The following is a 17,272-nucleotide window of genomic DNA, read 5'->3' as shown; positions in this document are numbered from 1 at the left end:
GAAAAAGCACAGTGGAAACAAAGTGGTTTTCCCACAGCACTTTTCACAAAGTTTGCAGAGGGTTTTCTCTGCGGACTTTCTGCTTCCATTATTCCTATAGGGAAACCACTGGCATTCTGTAGGTATAACTGACATGCCCCGATTTCCAAAAGCAATTTTCTAGAATCCCATCCACTTTGCAGGGACATATATTTGCCTGGGGCAAATTACAGCTGAAATGGAAGAAAGCCCTTGGCAGACAGGTAAAGTCGGCTCCATAGTAGATCATATGGTTCAGTGCGGCTAAGTCTTCCGCTTGTGTAAGCTTCAGCGAGACCCAATACAAGATTTTAATGCACTAGTACCGCACTCCTACTCTGCTCCACACTTATTCCTGCTTTTTCTCCCACTTGCTGGAAATGTCCCTTTGAGCCTGCTTCCTGACGTACTTAATCTTCCCAAATCTCAACCCAACTTTTCCTCTCCACTGAAAGAGCATTCGCCCTCTTGCTGGCCCTGGATGAAAGACATCAGCAGCTTGGAATTTGACTGCTACTCTCCATGGTATTACAGATGCTTTTCAGTATATTTGGTCACCATGGGACATGTATCCTAACAAGGTCTCTGATATCCTTACCTCCTTTCTTCCCTGCCCTCCCTTTCTATTTTTCCCATTTTCTTGCCAGTATTTGAGATTTGCACCTCATTTTTCTACTCTTCAATTGTACTGCCTTAGTTCCTATTTCTTTATTTTGTTGCTCTTTATAACTTTTTGAACCCCCTCAGGCTTCCACCAACCAGGAGAATGCGAGGGATTTTTGTCCTTGTTCTGAATTGAGCAGTGGTTGGGAATCATATGCTCTACTCCAGGGGTCCTCAAACTTTTTAAACAGGGGGCCAGTTCACTTTCCCTCAGACTATTGTAGAGCTGAAATTTAAATAATAAAAAAAACTGAACAAATTCCTCTGTACAGAGTATTAACTGCTCCACAGTAGCCTGCAACACCCAACCCCCCCGCAGACTGCAGCCTAAACTGACAGCTTTCAGCTGTATGTGCATTTGCACATATGGCCTAAAGAAGGGATCGCTCACTAACTGGGAATCCTGTACCGGATTCCCTTTTAGTGAGCGATACGGGTGATGGTGTGCATGCCAGCAGAGAGGGTTCTGTGCGCCCTCTGTTCGCTATCATGGCCCTAGAAACTTCATTATAGGTGCGCCCCTGGCGGCGGGCTGCAGTTTGAAGACCCGTGTTCTACTCCTTTCAATTCTATGGGAAAGCTTGCGATAGCTGAACAATGTACTTCATCTACTTCTATTTAGCATTGGCAACAGTATAGGGAAATAAATGTCTTGAGTAGAGATGAGAACTATTCGAAACGACCGTTTCGAATAGCACGCACCCATAGGCATGAATGGAAGCGGCCGGCCACTTAACTCCCTGCGTGCCGGCTGCATCCATTCATTCCTATGGGTGCGTGCTATTCGAAATGGGAGTTTCGAATAGTACTCGCTCATCTCTAGTCTTGAGTATAGGTGGTCAACCCCTATAAATCATGAGAAGAGTGATTTCTAAGTCCCTAGGTGAATGTAATGCCCATGGGACTGATGGAATACTGTACTTGACTATTTCATTCAGTCCATGTAGAAATAAATAGATCTGTAGACAAGCATGCACACCCCCGTCTCACGCAAGGGAGATGTAGTATGAATATAGAGCTTTCCATCTTGCTTTTTTTTTTTGCATGAGAAACTCAAGCAAAGACGCAATGAAAAACTCAAACAGAAAACTCATATGAATTTCCACAGAACAAAACTGAAAAATGCATGTACATGCACGTTTTTTTCCGCGGCAGAAAACGCAGTGGTTTCTCTGCAGTTTTTTGCTGCATTTCCACCCAGTGGGGCCTTAGCCTTAGACTAAGGTCCCATGAGTTTTCCTCTGCAGACTTTCAGCTTTAATTATACCTATACACTGCAGGTATTTTTCTGCAATGTGAGAATCCCATCCACTTTGTAGGGACTGTATAATGCTGCAGCCAAACCGTGGCGTTTGCACCACATGGACCTTGGCCTTAAGTTGCAAGTCTGGGCTCAGCACAATATATAGCAGTAAATTTCAAACCACTAGAATTCACATAATAGCAACCATATGCTTCATTACAATACACAGTAAGACTAAAGCCCCACGTAGCTGGCCGCAGCAATATAAGTGCTGCGGGAAAAACCACAGCAGAAACACATCAGCCGATCTGAACAGCACTCTCGCATAGAAATGAATGGACGTAGCCGGCACGCGGGGGGTTAAGCAGCCGCCGGCGGCAAAGCGGAAGTACCAGGTGCATCCATTCATTTCTATGGAGCGTGCTGTTCGGATCGGCTGATCCGAACAGTACTCGCTCATCTCTATCCAGAATGTATGTGTGGATAGAATGTAAGCAGTTCATATAAAATCACATTTATGCTCCCGATTTATCATATAACCTGAGCCACTCTAATAAATTGTGTGCATGTTTGTACCATAATATTAGTAAATGTGGGCCACAATGATAAAAAAAAGTATGTCAACTAATGATGCACCCTCTGTGATCAGCTTTGATTTAAAATGTAGTGTCGGTCTTGCCAAAATTTGCTGTTCCCCATTTTCTGTAAATCAGCACGTGGCAATTTTTTGTATGGGCAGTTCTCTGACTCTAAATAATGCAAATGGAAAAGAAATCTAAGGGCCTGCCCCTGGAAAAATCCCATCTACAAATTTCCACAAGAAATCTGCTGCATATATATCCTAAGGCTGGAGAGACAGGTTGCAGAAAAGCTGTGCATTTGTTGCAGATTTTGATGCGTGTTTTGAGCAAAAGGAGTAAATATGAGGTAGAAGTATAATTTCTTCTTCTTTATAGTTCCCATTGCTTTTGAAGCCGTTCACAGCCTTGGCCCAAAAAAGAAAAAAAATATAGTTTCCAGCCTAAAGCTATATTCACACGACAATGCATAATGGCCATATGACATCTGGGGTTTGTTTTTTTTTGTTTTAACGGACATTACATGGCTTCATTAAATTCAATGTCTGTGAATGGCAGCTATTCACATGACTTATTTTGACAGTCTGTTGTAATAGAACATCAAAACATAAGTCATGTCCATTTTTTCACAGACCTCTCCATACACTCCAATGTATTAGAGATCTGTAGAAACGGGTGCCCCTTTGATGCCAGATGGCCATGAAAAATGGACTCGTTGCCTTATCTATGGTGTATGGAGTCCCTGCCACCCAGCAATATACTGTCATGTACTATATTCACTATTGACAGGATGTCACTGGGAGGCAGCGTAGATAACTGTATTACTAGGAGTCCCACTCCCGGCATGATCTTCAGGCTGGTTAATCCAGCAAACACACAAAACAAGTTTCACAGATGCAAATCGGTCATAGGAATCTAGGGTTAAAGTTCTACAACAATTTGCCACTTTGCATTTTCTTCCATATAGTAGTGCATAGGTGGTTGCGATGAGAAAATGAGGAGCTAGTGAATTTTAAATGCATAAAGAAAATTTTATAATTTAGAGGACTATGTTATTTTAGGATTTTTCACAATTTGCACTAACATCCTAAAGATTAGAAGAAGATACTGTGGACACACAAATGTGTACATCCTACATAACAGAAGAAAGAAACCTAGTATTATGCTATTGAGCGGCGTCAGGCGATTTCTGTAAACAGAACATTTGGCTTCCGTTAATAAATATAAACATAGTTCAAAAACAGGGAGAATTATTAAGATTTTTTTTTTTATTTAATAGAGACTATCATTGGGGTGGGTAGAAACAGTTACGAGAAACAGAAAGTCCTTCAACAGAAAATCAAAGCTTTGCTCTAACTTCCAAGATGTTTTGTGTGTCTTCCTTGTGCTATTAGTTTCCCTGTCTCTTTATTAACCAAATCTACAGTTGCAAAGGCGAGTGTTCTTCCTTGCTTCAAAACTTGTGCAGTGATGAGAACAGATTCTCCAATTTTGGCAGCATTCATGTACCTTTAAGAAAACAGCAGAAATGCTAGATTAATTTTTTGTAACAATCTTAAGAATACTTGTTAAAAAATCAACACCTTGATCTTCCCAGACCCCTCTCCTGACAAGTCTTGCCTCTTAGGTTTCATAGGTTTGGTAGTCTAAATTTCATAAAACAGTTTTAGAAGAGCAAACGATAAAAACCCTAAGTAAACCTGACCTTAAAAACACCTGAGGGTAAGTTCAGACGGAGTTCTTTGTCCGGAACCTGAGGCGGAGGCCGCTTCAGGTTCCGGTCCAAAAGCCTGGTAGCTGCAACTGAAAGCCGGTCCACTGCACTGGCATCCAGCCGCGCACTCCGCTCCGGATTAGGCCCAATGAATGGGCCTAGTCCAGAGAAGGGAGTGTCTTCAGGCCGAATCGCAAGGTGACTCGGCCTGAAGAATGAGCACCTCGCTTCTTTTTTCCGGGTGCCGGAAGAAACGGCTCCTGGAAAAAAACTCCTGAGTGGCTCCCATTGATTTCAATGGGAGCCATCTTTTTGGTCAGGATTTTGAGGCGAATACGACCTCAAAATCCTGACCAAAAACTCCGTCTGAACTTACCCTTAACAGGTTAGCCATTGCCATAGACAGAACACGTTTTCTCAAATATCATTTTGTCACATGATGAAACAGTCTGCTTAGGGGTTGTTCACACTACCGCTAATGACTGTCAATAGTGTCCGCTGCTATTGTCTGTTACAAGATTTTAGCAACGGAAACTAGCAGAACCGTCACAAATCTGTTAAAATTTCCAATCATTTCAATGGGATTTTATCTAGTGTCCGATAGTGACCGTGAATGTCTGTTTAAACCAAATCGTCGCAAGTCTGTTATTTATTCCAACATGCTGGACTTTTTTCCCCATGATGGATATCAAGTGTCTGTTATTTTTTAACATTAAAGTCTATGGGTAATGGACAGTAATACTGTCAGTGTTTTGTCCGTGCTTGCTCAGAAAGCAGAAAAAAAAAAAAAAAAAAAAACAGTATAAAAACGGACACTAATTGACGTTAATGTGCCCATTTTCTTTTTAACTGATTCATTAAATGGATCAGGTATAAAAACAAACATATTAAAATGAGTTAGTGTCCATTAAATGTCTGATAGGTGTCTTATCATTTGTAGGCAAACTCTTAAAACTATGCACTAACTGCGCAGCAGGAAAATTACACACAAATAATATACACCGTACAATCCTATAGTGGACTGCAAGAATAACCTACTACTTATAGAAATCAACATGACTTACGTGATATTCATATCCACACTAACTCCTGGAGCGCCTCTTTCTGTGTGCAACAAAGCAACAGTGGAAACCATGTCAACCAAAGTAGCCGTTAAGCCGCCATGCATCGTGCCACCTCGATTTGTGTGCTCCTCATCAACCTTCAGCTCACAAACAACTTTACCGGGACTTGCAGACACGAGCTGGAGCTGGGAAAATTTCGAAGAGGCATGATATATTTTATTGACAAGATGTTCTGTATTTCATCATGTTCTGCTCAGAGGAAGATCAGCGCAGAATGACAGATGAGTACACAAGATCAGTGTGCCATTCTGGTGAAGTAAAGTAATGGGCAGACAGAAGGAAAAAGGTCAGCATAGATTAAAAGCAAGAGTTCAATGGATAACCATTATTGTCCACAGGACGTGTCTAGTATTGCAGCTCAGTTCCATTTACATATATTCCACAGCACTGAAAAATAATACATTCATATCTGTCTTATCTATTTTTATTGTGGTGGTTATCGGTTTTTCACTGGTGGTTACATCATTGTTGACATGTATATTATCTGGATCTTAAGCTAAGGCCCCACATAGCATCCCAAAGCGCTTTTCACAGAAAGTCTGCAGAGACTTTCTGCTTCAATTACACCTATAGGGAAAACGCTGGCGTTAATATAGGTAAAACTGACATGCTGTGATTTCCAAAACCACAACGGTAATGTAAGATAAATAAGGGTGTGGGGGAATCACTTCAAACAACTATCTCTGACATTATAAAAACGTGTTGTATGCTGATTCTCTCCTTTTATATCACACTAAAGGTGAGTTCACACTGAGTATACGCCAGCTTATTCTGAACGTAAAACACGTTCAGAATCAGCGGCGTATAAAGCAGTTCCCATTCATTTCTATGGGAGCCAGCATACGAGCGCTTTTACGTTCAGAATAAGCTGGCGTATACTCAGTGTGAACTCACCCTAAAACTGCAGATTTACCTATAATTCCAGAAATATCACAGTGGGAATTAGGATTTTTATATGTAACTTCTCCCAATCCCAACTGTATTTTCGACCAGTATTATCTGATATCCATTGGTCTTTCATCCACACAGAAGAAGCATGGGGAACTTTCAGTCCACTTTTTTGTCTCATCAATGAGGGACCTAGCAGTCAGACCCTAGCGATAAATCACTTATCGCCTACACTGTGCATAGAGCATAAGGGTCTCTAGTGGGACAAACCCTTTAAAAAGGATCTGTCACTACTTCTGACAGGTCCATGGCAAATCCTTATATTGACCATAAAATAACATTGTGCTATTCTTCCATTATTCCTTCATGAACTGTATGACTTAGGCTAGGTTCACACTTGCGCCAGGTTTTCAGTGAGGAGAGTCCATCCACTAAAACAGTTACCTGCGGGCCCCATAGAATGTAATGGGGGCCAATTTTTTTATACTGAAACCAGCAAAGAGAAAAGTCCCCTGTGCATGACTTTTCTTTTTGGCGTTTTCTCCAATGGAGACTCCGATGCAGATGTCATCCTAACATAAAACGATAACTGGATGCTACCTTTCCCTTGTCGAAGGTATATCCCTGCACAGTCTGACATTGGCTGTTCTGTTTAGAATGTGTCAGTGTGTGCAGGGACAGGTCCGACAGGTAGGTCAACAACACAAAGATATCAATTCATTCATAGACTTCTGGGTGTGCCATAAGAACAGTGTAGAGTTATTGGAAAAGCACTAGGAAACGCAGTTACACACAGAGCACTGCAGAAACTTTTAGAGGGGACCAAGACTCCATTTGTGAAGCCATTCTATGCTCTTATTTAGTGATCTGGGCATGGCAATGCACTGGCCACACCATCTTTTGTGAAATGACTGGCACATGACATGCCCACGTCACATATTAGGGGTCCTGGCATATGCAGGAGCATACCACAGGGCTTGGCAATTACCCACTGATCTAGGAGGTGACCCCTGGTTTCAAGGACATTACAGGACAGATGCTGCAGAACTGTTACTTTATACTCCTGTCATAAAGGAAGTGAGAAGTGACAGCTCTAACAATAACAATAGATTGAACCAATCACATGACAGCTGTCATTCTTTCCTGCCAGGGTTTATAATGCAAGTCGTTATGTGATTGGCTGCCTCATTATTCACACACGAGGGCCCAGCACCACCATGGACTCACAGGCTAATACCTTGCTCAAAACTCGGTCAAATCCTGGTCCTTCTCCCACAGCTTTAAACAGCGCTCGTAACGTACTCATCGTTAAAGCACTCATGATTGATCGGTGCTCTACAGTGGCAGTGTGCGGTGACACAGCTGTGTACAGTGCAGGTCACCTCCAAATGAAGTTATGTGTTAGTAAGTCCCGCCCACACCAAAGTGCCAGTGCTAACCTCTTTACCACGTGACAGGTTGTTGCTGATAGGAACGGCAAAGCAGTTACTTCCGCTTTCCACACTGGAACGCATCACGTGATCTCGCGATAAAAAGGGACGAGAGTTCTTAGCTAATTGAAGAAGCGCGCCCAGCAGTCGGCACCAAAGATTGGTCGGTTCTGGACTGAGGCGCCGCCGCAGCTGCACTCACTGCTAGGTGGGCGGGACTTGGTGACTACGGTCTGTAGACCATGGGATGGAGCTGGACGGTGCTGCTGCGGGGAGGCTTGTGCTGGAGCGGGAACGCACATGTGCAGAGTTCGCCAGCATTGCGGGCTGTGACCTGGCTGTGGCACAATGTTACCTGGCAGAAAATGACTGGGAGCTTGAAGTATGAGTGTGTAAGAAGTGGTAGTGTGTGCTAGCTAGATGTGGCAGTAAGGATAGATGTGGCAGTGAGGATGGATGTGGCAGACTCCTTAGTCCTGTTTATGTTGTGCACTGTATGACTATAGTAGATGTTACTGCAGTTCTGTAGTGTACGGCAATATCTTCATGCGTTGTCATGATGACACAGTCTGCTATGCACATCTAAGACTAGGTTCACACCTGTGCCCGGTCTGCGTTTGGGTTTCTGTCTCTAAATCTGCTTAAAGAGGCCCTTTCATGTCTTTGGGCACACGCAGTGTTATATACCACTAGAAAGCTGACAGTATGCTGAATTCAGCTCATGGTCAGCTTTCCCGTTATGTCCCCCGCTGGAAGAGATATCGGTGCATTTACTCCTAGCTTTTCACTATCAGAAGGGTGTTCCTGACAGTCTAACTGGGAACGCCCCTCCTGACAGTACGGTCTGTAGCGCTATACTGTGAGAAGGCGTTCCTTACCGCCCACAGATGACGCTGAACGGTGAGGAATGCCCCACCCCCTCCTCCGGTACTCGTCTATGGACAAGTACTGTCAGGAGGAGGGGTTCAATTCCTCTATTTGAAGGGATGCTCCCCCTTCACTTACTACATGAAGGTCCTGTGCTGGTTGCCATGCATCCAAAATATGCCACTTGTGCCAAGGGGTTACTGACCCCTGATATATATTATACAGCTACAGTGAAATAATTTATATAGCACTGCAACCTTAGTGTCTTATGAAAGAAGAGAATCTCAAAAGTTGTCTGAAAGTTTAGTTACACTTTAAACTTAACCAGTCATCATTCACATCTCCCCTGGCCTCCGTTTCCAGCTCAGTTTGTCTGTTTACAGGTCTTCGGGTTGATGTTGCCAATCATGTCACATTTGTGCTAGGAGACCGCTTCAGCCATAGCGGTGACCAGTGAGGTCTGTGATAGGCTGCAGCAGTCACCTGAGACCTGTATACATATGAACTGAGCTTCCAGGTCTGAAAACAGAGGCTCATGGGAAAGGTGAGCATTGGTTTGTGTGTATAGACACTTCAGCGGTAGTATTAAAAAAGAAAATTTAAAGAGGACCTTTCATGTCCTCATGCATATACAATTTTATATACTGCTAGAAAGCATACAGTGTGTTAGTTTCTGCACCAATCTCCCCACTGTCAGAAGGGCATTCCTGATAGTCTAGCGTGCCCTCTGACAGTACAAGGCTATGTTAGGATACTGTTAGGGCATTTCTTACCGCCCAGTTAGACTGTCAGGAACGACCTTCTGAAGTTAGGGAGAGATCGGTGCCGAAATTAAGTGCACCAATATCTCCAGCCCTGCGGCACATAATAGGAAAGCAGCCAGTGCACTATTGGCTTTCTAGCGGTATACAAAGACTCATGTGCATGAGGACATGGAAGGTCCACTTTAAGTGGCAGGCCCTCCCAGTGTATAATACCAATTAGCAACTGAGCTAGTGTTTGCTCTTAGTGGTTAGTGCTGTTATTGATAGATTTTAGCTTTTACCTTGTTGCAATAAAGGTGTTGCTAGTTCTTAAATTTGTATACTATTTGTGTGCTGAATTGTTTCTTCCTTGCATTTTTAGAGGGCGATAAATTCTTTCTTTGAACCCGGAGTGGAGATCCCTCCAAAGGCAGAAACTTCAACTAATTTGACAAATTCAGTAAAACCAGAAAACATGCCTACAACATTGTCAGATACATGGTGAGACTACAGATGAACACCAGTAAAATTAGGCATTATATAGATGTACATGAGGATATATAAATAAAAATGTCCAAAGTGGGAAGCCCATACCAGTGGCTGAAAAACTACCAGCAGGCATTTCACTGGTACACCAAGGGGTCTTTTAATGGCTTCTAATTTTTTATTTTATTTTTAAACTCTGATCATGTTTATTGCAAACACCATCCAATCACATTTTCAAAACCAAGAAAAACTCAAACCATATATTGAAACAAAAACACAGAACGTAATACAGTAAATTACAATGAGGTAGAAGTTATTTTTCAGACTATAAGATGCACCGCATCATAAGAGGCACCTAGGAGTCTGAGAAGGAAAATAGGGCAAACAAATTTCGAAGCAAAAAAATGTGTAAAATATTTAATATATGGGAGTTGTGGTTTTGCAACAGCTGCAAGGCCACATTGACAGGTGACTCTGCAGCTGCACAAGGATGCATAGGGTGTTTTTTTTTTTTTTGTTTTTTTGTTTTTTTTTGCAGGGTCAGGGGTACTTTTTAGTTATACCATTTTGGGGAATGTCTATTGCTTTGATCACTTTTGGTAGAAGTCCCAGCCACACATGACCACTGAGGCCGCTGATTAGGCATGTAATGTCACTACCTGTGCCATCATGGGTCTCTCCCTGAGGCCATTGATTGGCCTTAGCAGTCATGTGACCACTGAGCCCAATCAGCTACTTCAGCGGAACTATGGAAGAGACCCATGAGAAGCTGCTGGAGTAGAAGAATCGGAGCATGATGGCAGAGCACTGGAGCATTGGAAATAGATGAGTGCCTTCTAGTATCTGCAGCCTTTATTCATCCCCAAAACACTGCTGTATACAAGCCTGGCAAAGTTTACAAAGGTAGACACAAGGATCTTTTTGCATAGTGACTGCCATGAGTGCTTTATAGACCTCATTGACCATTAATGGCCATTTAATGAGAACGGTTGGATTCCATTATGATTTCTATTCTTTTGCTGTATGGTAAAAAATCTGACGTCCGTGAGAATGGAGCCTTACAAAAAAATTTAATTATAATATTATTGTAGTTCTAGTTCATTTACACCTTATGTTCCATAAATAATGTCTGCTTGCCAGATTTGGTTCACAGAACCAGTTTGATTGTTTTTGTTTTCCTATCTAGCATTGACCTAACAGATGACACACCAGTTGTTAAGGAGCAAACGTCTGCTGCAGCTAATCCTCCTACACTGGAAAAAGAAGATGAAAGCCACATTACTCTTCTAACCTGGAACGTTGATGGAATTGACCAATCCAACCTTGGAGAGAGGGCTCGGGGTGTTTGTTCTTATTTAGCACTGTAAGTCTCTGTTGCCTTTTTTTTGTGTGTGTGTGTTGAAAGAGAAATCTAGATTTATAATCCCCAATTTAAGAAGTAACCATGGGCGAGTGCGGCAGGACACGGACATTTGCGGAGTCTATGTTGCCGATCAGCAACTAGTGTTGCTGATCAGCAACTTGCGGACCGTACATTCAGTACAGTTGTGTAAGACCAGCCTTACTGAATTTAATAATGACATAGGCAGTGGAGTGACTGGAAAGAGATGGTCTATACTACATATCTAGATTTATTGTGGTGTTTGCAGACATTGCCTCTATTGATTAGTTTGTTGCACCACATTATCTAGCTTAGACCTGGATCTTACAATGTTGCTTTGCATGTAAATGTAGACGCACTGATGTCTAGCTGTTCACTCCAGGTCATGTTTGTCCTCTTTAAAGTAAGGCTGGGATGTGGGAATTGAAATATAGTAACACCCAGCTACTCTTTAAGAATTCATGTCCTTTTTAATACATATTTATTTGGGGTTTATTCTGATACATAGGTGTTCATGAGATGCAATTATTTGGGGGTAGTGTAATCATCTAGTCCTCCACCCAATTTTCCCATCTGAAATAGTTTTGAACCTTTGTATCAGCGTTTGTAATGGAGATGCTGTTGTGGTGTTAATATTATTTAACAGTACAAAGTATCAGTTTTATTCTTAATGCTCCTTTTATATCAATTTAGTTAAGCTAAAATAGCTTTTTGTGTGTGCAATTGCAGGTACAGTCCGGATGTAATATTTTTACAAGAGGTTATTCCTCCATATTATGAGTACCTGAAGAAACGAGCGGTCAGTTACACAATCATTACAGGTATGTACTGTAGCTAATCTGACAAGGCTGAATGGGATATTTTAAGCAGAATTATCTATCCTCTATTTTTAAAGGCAATCTATCATTGGAAAGTCCTTTTCAACTAAAGTCACGTTGGGATAGTCTTTAAAAAGACTATTCTACTCCTACCTTTACTGCTTTGATTCTCCACCAAAGTATTCAGTGATATTGTTCTTGCTGTCTGGGTTGAATTAGGTTCAGGTACAATCTTAGACTGAATGTAAGTGCAAAATGACTTTACTTTATTATTTGACAACGTTCTAGGAAATGAAGATGGTTATTTTACTGCTATAATGTTGAAGAAATCAAGAGTAAAGCTGATAAGTCATGAAATTGTTCCATTCCCAAGTACAGTTATGATGAGAAATTTACTGGTAGCAAATGTAAGTATTAGGACTTATACTAGTGCTGTTGGTGTACAGTTTCTTGTTTTACTTTCTAGCTTGCAACACATGGGGGCCAGATTTAACATGAGGGGAATTTCTGAAGTATGTTTTGCTGGAGACGCTTGCTGCTTTTTGCACCAAATTTATTAAATGTCCCATGATTTGGTGCATTTTTAAGTCTTCTGTCTGGAGATGTTACTCCACATACTGTGCCATCTCCTTAATGGAGTGCAGAACGGTAGAGCCATATTAATCCTGAAGCTCACAGTAACACAAGTCACTATTATGTACTAAGTTGGAGCTGCGGTTGGACCAGGAAACATATATATTATATACATATATACACACTTGTGACTTGTGCGTGCTTTCCCCTTAGGTTAATATCTGTGGACACAATATTTGCCTCATGACTTCCCATCTAGAGAGCACTAAAGAGTACTCAAAGGAACGTATGAAACAGCTGCGCATTGTACTGAAGAAGATCCAGGAAGTTCCTCCTTCAACTACTGTCATATTTGGTGGAGATACAAACCTGAGGGACAAGGAGGTCCGTGCCATTTGCCAGTTTAAACTGTTTATTAACCCCTTAATGATAGTTTGTTTTGGCCTTCAAGATGACACTTTCTTCTTTTAAGAGCCCTAACTTTTTTTTTTCCTCATTGACATAACCATATTTTGTCTTGGTTTTGCCAAGACAAGTTGCATTTATCAATGGAACTATTTTGGAGTACATTTAATGCATTAAAAAACCAAAAACTTTTTTTTTTTTTGGGGGGGGGGGGGGGGCAAAGGAATAACATCAAAAGGAAATTGTTTAATTATTTTTCTGTTTTCGTATCTGGTATAAATAGCATACTAATGTTGTTCCCCAGGTCAGTATGATTACAGGAATTCTTAATTTATAAAGTAGTTTTTGTTTTACTACAGTAGCACAATGAAAGACTCTTATGAAATCTTCTATTGTCATATTCTATAAGCCTTAACTTTTTAATTTTTCAATTTATCAAGCTGTGTAGGGAAATATTTTTGTGCAACAAGCTATAGATTTTGTCTGTGCTTTTTGGAATGCATTCAACATTTTGACCTCTTTTAATTCCATTTTTCTCACTTATTTCACTGGGGGATACAGCACCATGGCCTGGCCCCTAGTAGACAGACACTAGGGAAAAGAAAAGCTATTTGCTCCACCTCCAGGCTTTACCCTACCACAGCACTGTGCATGAATTCAGTTTTAAACCTAGTGTCGTAGAAGGCAGACACTACCTGACTCAGGTCTTTCTGTCTTGCACCATTTTTTAAATTTTCTTGCAAGTGAAGGGGACTCTTCAGTGTGTACACCACACTAGTTGTACCCTCCTGCAAGCACAGCACTCTTCTTGAGCACTTTGACGGTCACCCAGTCCTCATCCTCTGCTTGCTGCATTGGCGGCCAGATATTCCGGTGGCCCCACTCGCATGTGCAAGGTTCCACCAAGGGAGTGACCTTTTGGCACCTGAAGATGCCAGATAGGGTGAACGTGAGAAGATTTCTACATGGGCGAGTATTCCTACTCCCTCTCACCCCCCCCCCTTCCGACTATGCTGCCCATAGTACTCTTCCCTGGGTCTCCATAGCTCAGCCAGCATCTTCTAGGATTTTCCTTGGACACTCTCATAGTTCCAGTCCTAGATCCCGGAGCCCCCACCAAAGGACCAGGTAGTCTTCATACAGTTCACGGTCCTCCATCCCTTCCTCTGAGCACTCCTCAGATAGGGCCTCAGCTCACGGCTCCACTCCGACAAGCACATCTGTCTCTCCCTGCTCGATCTGCTTCCCTGGGGACGCCTCTGACTGCAACTTGAGCAACTGCTAGGCTCATCTATATCTGCTGCTGCGTGGGAACTCATCCATGCGGTAGAGAGAACCTACAGATCTCTGAGGACCCAGACCCATCCACTCAAGTGAACATTTCCTTCCGCTATTGGGTGTTTGATCACATCTTGAGGGCACAATGGTTTCTCCCTGGACCACCTACTTCTCTCTGTCTTCTACTGGAAGTCAGGTGTCCCCTCCCTCCCCGGACCTGTAAGCTCCTAAGCGGAAGCAGTTTTGCAAGGCTATGCTGTGACACGTCTCTAGCTTCTCCTGGCTGGCAATGAGGAATATCCAAGGTGAAGGAAGCAAGTTGATCCAGTGGTGCAATTGGTTAGTACTGGTTTTTCAGTAACCAGTGAGCGCTAGCCAGTCTGTCTTGAGATATTGTCTGCCAGCCGCCCCATGTGTCCCTTCCTATCATTTAGAGCCCCCCCTCCCCTGCGGTGGATCCTGTGATAGCTAGGCTTTCCAAGGCTTCTATTCTATGTTCATTGGACTCCGCCTCCCTCAGTGATCCCCCGGGGTGAGAATGGATTGCTCCTGTTGTATTATTTGCAATGCAGAACTGATGCATTTAATTGTCTTAAATGCTGGCTGTCATATTGCTGTAAGTAGGTGACTTCCCTGGCCATGGTGGCCATCTTAGGGGCTGGCTTCTCCCTGCGGCCTTCCTTTGTGGCCTCTTGGGTCAGAAAGGCCTGCTTTTCCTGGGCCAAACTGCTTCAGTCAAACCTCCCTGATGCAGCTTTCTTCCAAGGCAACCAGCTGCCCTTCTCTGAAATTTTGAACCCTTCCAAGTTCCTGGCAATGCCTCCAGAGCTGTTAGGGTGGCCGCTAACACAGTGGCCTATTCGCCATAGTATTTGTTTTTGCAACACTGAGTCCACCTTCAAGACAGTCATGGCCCTTCTCCCTTTTGGTTGAACAGGGCTGAATTTTTAAGGGCCTCGAGAGGCTTATCCCTACGGCCACAGGGAGAATAGATTTTTTTTTTTTTTTTTTTTTTTTTTTTTTCCCTCCCTCAGAGGTGTTCTGAGCACCAGCCATTCTGCTGTTCCAGGAAGCCTTCTTTCAAGCGCAGACCTGCATGGCGGTCCTACACCAAGTCATTCAGACCTTCCTCTTCTAGCCCTCCTTGGCATGAAGGTTTTCCCCCATGTGGTGGTGTACTTGGAGATGGGCAAATTCTTTGTCCATCTACATCATCGCACTGTGTCCTCCAGCGTTTTCTTTATGTAGTGGACCTGCGACCTTTCCAGTTGTCGCTCTCCTGTTTGTTGGGGCCTCTGCCTTCTGGGTATTTACTTAGGTGATGGTGTCTATCACGAGCATCCTCCGCTGCAGAGGTGTTGCCGGGTTCCTTACTTGGACAACCTCCTGTCCAACGGGAGACAGACCGGCAACAACAAGTGAGCAGGGAACACCACAGTGGAGGGTGCAGAGGAGTGGACTGGCAGCCCCATGCACATTTAATGCATGTGATCAAAAGCATTCTGATTGCGGGCATTAGTGCAAAGATCTGGCAGTTCTGGAACTCACACTTTGTGAACGGCTACCATACTGAAAGACCTGTCAGAGAAGGCTGGGCAGAAGTCGATCTTACTATTCTGTTAAAAAAAACTGAAACCTCAGACTCCTTAAGGGGAAATTAATTTAATTGCCCTGCTCTAGGTGGAAGGGGTTAAAGGGAGTCTACAACCTCCATATGCATATTCAACCATCACCACCATGTTACAGAACACATTGCAGTAATGAACATACCTTTGTTATACCTTATATATCACTTTTAGAGGTTTGGGGAAGAACAACTTTGAAGTCTTATGCAAATGAGGCAGTTAGTGCACTTGAGGGGTGGACTTTCAGCTCGCTGGAGCACTGCCCTTGCCACTCAGACCTCTACCATCTCCTGTCTGCACCATGTGGAAATGTCATGTTTTTTCTTGCAGATATTGCTGTCTTTTTGTTTGTTTTTTTTTTGTTTGTTTGTTTTTTCAATTAAACGCTGCATTTCCTCAACCTGGGGTCTTAGCCTAAGACAGAGCCCAATGACGAGGTTCCAATGATTTCGGACATTTTGTCTACAAGCAGAGTGAAAGTCTGTGGCTGGGAAGTAATAGCCTAGTTTAACAAATATGCTTATTCTTAGATGTCCAAAAACATTTCCTTTTGTTATAGTTATCTAAATATGTACTTTTTCCCCCCTCCCCCCCCCTTTTATACAGGTTGAGCAAATTGGAGGCTTGCCAGATAACACTTTGGACATTTGGGAGTTTTTGGGGAAACCTGAACGCTGTCGATATACATGGGACACAAAGATCAATAACAATCTGCGCCTTCCATACGCTAGCAGACTGCGATTTGACCGTATCTTTTATCGGACTGCAGTAGATGGGAGCCAAGTTGTACCTCAGTCTCTGGATTTAATTGGAACCGAAAAGCTGGACTGTGGAAGGTTTCCTAGTGATCACTGGGGTCTCTTTTGTGATTTTGATGTGATCCTGTAAAATGAAGAATCCTGATCAAGCTTGACTCCATGCCTGTCATTATTTTAAAACTTATTTCATCAATCCATTTTCTCTATCCATATTTTTGCCATTTTTTTTTTTCATCACGAATTACTTTTATGCAAAATTGTGTTCTCGCTGATGTAGATAATTTTTGTCTAAGTTTTCTTTTATTTAATCAAATTGTTATACTGTTTTGTTTTATTGAATTTTAAGCAATAATCCTAAATTAATAAAATATTTTATACCGTACAAGTGCTATAGTATTATTGCATCGATGGATATTGTTTCCTGTGTTATACAAACCAATTTATTAGAGGGAGAATCAATTTTTCTCTGTCATAAAATGGGAAGTTTGGTGTTTGCATTCTTCTCTGTATCTAACCCTCATGACATCAAAAGACAGTCCCCTGATTAAAAGCACCAGTTCTGATATGTTAACTTTGAACTTTTTGTTCACTGTATGTCATAACATATAACTTTGTTCTGCGGGTCACAAGGATTGCGGTGACACCTAACTTAGGCTATTGCCCCCATGTTACAAAACACT

General features: G+C 42.4%; 2 protein-coding genes across 2 annotated transcripts; one reads left to right on the top strand and one right to left on the bottom strand.

Moving 5' to 3' along the window:
• Window positions 1-3,750: 3,750 nt before the first annotated feature.
• ACOT13 (acyl-CoA thioesterase 13) lies at window positions 3,751-7,637 on the bottom strand. Its single transcript, XM_075272189.1, has 3 exons — window positions 7,466-7,637; window positions 5,281-5,465; window positions 3,751-4,011 (listed from the first exon to the last, which is right to left on the bottom strand). The coding sequence occupies exons 1-3, from the start codon at window positions 7,547-7,549 to the stop codon at window positions 3,855-3,857; spliced, it is 426 nt and encodes a 141-aa protein (XP_075128290.1). The 5' UTR covers window positions 7,550-7,637; the 3' UTR covers window positions 3,751-3,854.
• Window positions 7,638-7,898: 261 nt separating this feature from the next.
• On the top strand, window positions 7,899-16,815 carry TDP2 (tyrosyl-DNA phosphodiesterase 2). The gene is made up of 7 exons (XM_075272188.1): window positions 7,899-8,040; window positions 9,651-9,769; window positions 10,941-11,117; window positions 11,865-11,956; window positions 12,242-12,360; window positions 12,740-12,910; window positions 16,441-16,815. Exons 1-7 carry the CDS (start codon window positions 7,906-7,908, stop codon window positions 16,720-16,722), a joined length of 1,095 nt encoding a protein of 364 aa, XP_075128289.1. The 5' UTR covers window positions 7,899-7,905; the 3' UTR covers window positions 16,723-16,815.
• Window positions 16,816-17,272: the final 457 nt, after the last annotated feature.

Source organism: Leptodactylus fuscus, chromosome 4 (genome assembly GCF_031893055.1).
Source record: "Leptodactylus fuscus isolate aLepFus1 chromosome 4, aLepFus1.hap2, whole genome shotgun sequence".
NCBI lineage: Eukaryota > Metazoa > Chordata > Amphibia > Anura > Leptodactylidae > Leptodactylus > Leptodactylus fuscus.
This window is presented reverse-complemented; position numbering and strand designations above follow the sequence as displayed.